This window comes from Onychostruthus taczanowskii, unplaced genomic scaffold, assembly GCF_017590055.1.
Source record: "Onychostruthus taczanowskii isolate IOZ18803 unplaced genomic scaffold, ASM1759005v1 scaffold15, whole genome shotgun sequence".
Classification (NCBI taxonomy): domain Eukaryota; kingdom Metazoa; phylum Chordata; class Aves; order Passeriformes; family Passeridae; genus Onychostruthus; species Onychostruthus taczanowskii.
The window spans coordinates 156,944-160,377 of record NW_024498685.1 but is presented as its reverse complement, the minus strand read 5'-3'; the positions used below and the strand labels follow the sequence as shown (position 1 = coordinate 160,377).

Here is a 3,434-nt window from a genome sequence, read left to right as displayed (position 1 = left end):
GTCAGTGTTGTTTTGTGTTACTATATTTTAACTTTTTTCTAAAAACCTATTATTCCTACTCCCATATTTTTGCCTGAGAGCCCCTTAATTTTAAAATTATAATAATTCAGAAGGAGAGGATTTACATTTTCCATTTCAAGAGAGGTTCCTACTTTCCTTAGCAAACACCTGTCTTTTCAAGCCAAGACAACAAAGTGGCAAAAGACTACAGCTATGACCACCTGCGAGACAGTACGAAACAAGCACACACAAGAACTGGCCAGCAGAGCAGGACCCAAGCAGCAAGGCACCGGGGTGAAGCTGCTGCTGCCAATGGGCTCCAGGCTGTGCAGCCCAGCCCGAGGTAATCACTCAGAGCAGGAGAGGGACCTGGACAAGGAATGGGTGCAGGAGCGGGATCAGGGGTGCTTGAGGTCCGGGAGCCACAGGCAGCAACACCACAGCAAGAGCAAAAGCTGGAGTCAGCACCAGGAGCGAAGCTCTGGCTCGGACTCTGGCAATGACAGACAGAAATGGAAAAAGAAGAAAAGACACCACAGCCAGGACCAGTACCAGGACCAGAGGAAACAGTGCTCATGATCCTGGGGCTGCTCCTCCGGCTCCAACCTGGAGTGCGGGTGGGAGAGGGCAGCACAGGGCCAGGAGTGGCACCACAGGAGGGATGGATCCAAATCTTCTGTGTCCTCCATCACCTCCTCTGCCCCACTGTGTCCCCAGGAGGAGCTGAGGCAGCAGCTGAGCCTGAGGGAAGAGGAGAAGAAACAGGCAGCTCTTCTGAAGGCCCTGGAGATGCCCAAGGAGAAGTAAGCACAGAGGATGGCCAAGAAGGAGGCCAAGGAGATAAAGAAATGGGAGAAGATAGGCTGGGGTGAGGAGTACACAGGCTACACCAACACTGACAAACCTTTTGGGAACAAAAACCTGCTTGGCACATTTATCTGGAGCAAGGCACTGGAAAAGAAAGTGATCAGCCATCTGGATGAGAAGGACCTGAAGGAGAGGATCAAGCAAATCCAGGACGACAATCGCCTGGAGCTGCAGAAGATGAAGAAGATGCTCCTGGAGCGGGAGCAGGAAAAAGCCATGCAGGAGCTGGAGATGAAGCAGCAGGAGAAAGAGGCAGAGCACTTCAAAACATGGGAAGAGCAGGAGGACAACTTCCACTTGCAGCAGGATAAGCTGAGGTCTGAGATCCAGATTTGGGATGGGAGGGTGAAACCCATTGATCTTCTGGCCAAGTACATTAGCGCAGAGGACAATGACCTGGCTGTGAAGATGCATGAGCCCTACAACTTCCTAAATTACTTGACTGTCTCTGACATGGAGGACCTGGTGGAGGACATCCAGGTGTACACAGAGCTGGAGCAAGGGAAGAACACGGACTTCTGGAGGGACATGACCATCATCACAGGGGATGAGATAGCCAAGCTCTGCAAGCTGGAGGCCTCTAGGAAAGGAGGACCAGAGGAGCGTCGTGATGGTGTCAATGCCTCGGTCAGCTCAGATGTGCAGTCCATGTTCAAGGGGAAGACATACAATCAGCTGCAAGCATTGTACCACAGCATTGAGAGCAAGATCCAGGCAAGAGGGCCCAACCTGGACACTGGGTACCAGGAGAGCCTTTTGCAGCAGCTGAAGGAAGCTTACATGGCTCAGGCCAGGTTACAGGAGCAGCAGCAGGACATGCTGCGTCAGCTCTACAAGCTGAAGCAAGAGCAGCTTGTGGAGTGTGAACCACTCTTCCCCATCATCCAGCAGGAGCCAGCTTCCCCCAGCAACAGGTTGGATCCCAAGGAGAGTCTTGAGGCACAGCCAAGCCCATCCTCAGAGCCAGAGCAGGACACAGAGGCAAAGGGAGAGGCAGAGGGGGAGGCTGTGCTGATGGAGGAGGATCTGATCCAGCAGAGCCTGGATGACTATGATGCAGCCAAGTACAGTCCCCGACTGCTGGGCCCCAACGAGCTGCCCTTCAATGCCCATGTGCTGGAGGCCGAGGAGGACACACACCAGCTGCTGCTCCTGCGCCAGCAGCTCCAGGTAACAGGTGATGCTTCTGAGAGTACCAACATCTTCTTCCATAAGGCTAAGGAGGGCATGGGTGCAGACGAGGCGCAGTTCAGCATGGAGATGCTGCTCACAGGCAAGGCCTGTCTGTGGGCTGACAAGTACCGGCCACGCAAGCCCCGCTTCTTCAACCATGTGCACACAGGCTTCCAGTGGAACAAGTACGTTGTTGACCCACTACGACGTTGACAACCTCCCACCGAAGACCATGCAGGGCTATAAGTTCAACATCTTCTACCCCAACCTCATTGACAAGTACTCGATACCCAAGTACTTCCTGGAGGCCTGCCAGGACAACAAGGACTTTGCCATCCTGCACTTCCATGCTGGGCCACCCTATGAGGACATAGCCTTCAAGACTGTCAATAGGGAGTGGGAGTATTCCCACCGCCATGGCTTCTGCTGCCAGTTTGCTAATGGCATCTTCCAGCTCTGGTTCCACTTCAAGTGTTACCGGTACCATCGGTGAGGGGCTGCTCAGCACCCTTGGACACCTGTCAGGGGTGGGCAGGGGGCATCATCTCATGGCACAGACACTGTTCTGTGCAGAGCTCCAAGGCCTCAGGGCATGTTCCTGAGGCCTTGCATTTATCATGAAGGACCCTGTTGTATTTATCACGAAGGACCCTGAGGCTCTGGTATAAATAAAATAAGGGCTGGTTTAGCCATGAGACCTTGATGGGGGGGGGGGGGGGGAGGGAAGTAATTTTTACAGTTTTTTACAGTTTTGGAGGAATTCAAAGCTGTTTGTGTACACCATGACACAGTTGCAATGCTGCTACCTTTTACTATAATAATTAAAAATTTAAGCTCTTATCTATGCGCACATCTACATCACAAAATTACAACTTTACCACACCTTCCTGTAGCCATAATATTATGAAAAATCCTTTCCTGGGATTTTTCCTCTCCTGAGAAGCTGAGGAGCCTCAGGAGAGAAATGTAAACAATAATCTGCTGCTGTGGAATGCAACAGGTGCATCCGTGATTGGTCCATGTGGATTGTTTTCCATTGATGACCAATCACAGCCACCTGTGCCAAGGCTGTGAGCAGTCACAGGATTTTGTTATTCTATTCTGTTCTATTCTTGTTGAGCCTTCTGATCTCTCTGTTCTTTAGTATAGTTTTAATGTAGTATTTTAAGATAATATTTAACATAATAAATCAGCCTTCTGAAATGGAGTCAAGCCTCGTGTCTCCACACACAGAGAGTCAGCAACACCCTCCTCGTAATTCCTTCAGCAAAATCATTCTTTTTATTTTAAGCATGTATTGTTCAAATTCTCAGTATCTTTTGTATTAAGAGTATCAAAATAAGTTGAAACACTTATAGCTATTAAACTTCAATACGTTAACTTGACATGATATT

At 50.1% G+C, this 3,434-nt stretch overlaps 1 protein-coding gene across 1 annotated transcript; it reads left to right on the top strand.

Annotated features, from left to right (window-relative positions):
* The first annotated feature begins 312 nt into the window (after positions 1-312).
* LOC121332903 (cactin-like) lies at positions 313-2,533 on the top strand. Its single transcript, XM_041398812.1, is given in 2 exon segments — positions 313-2,229; positions 2,231-2,533. Coding segments are annotated over 2 exon segments (2,220 nt in total).
* The last annotated feature ends 901 nt before the right edge of the window (positions 2,534-3,434 follow it).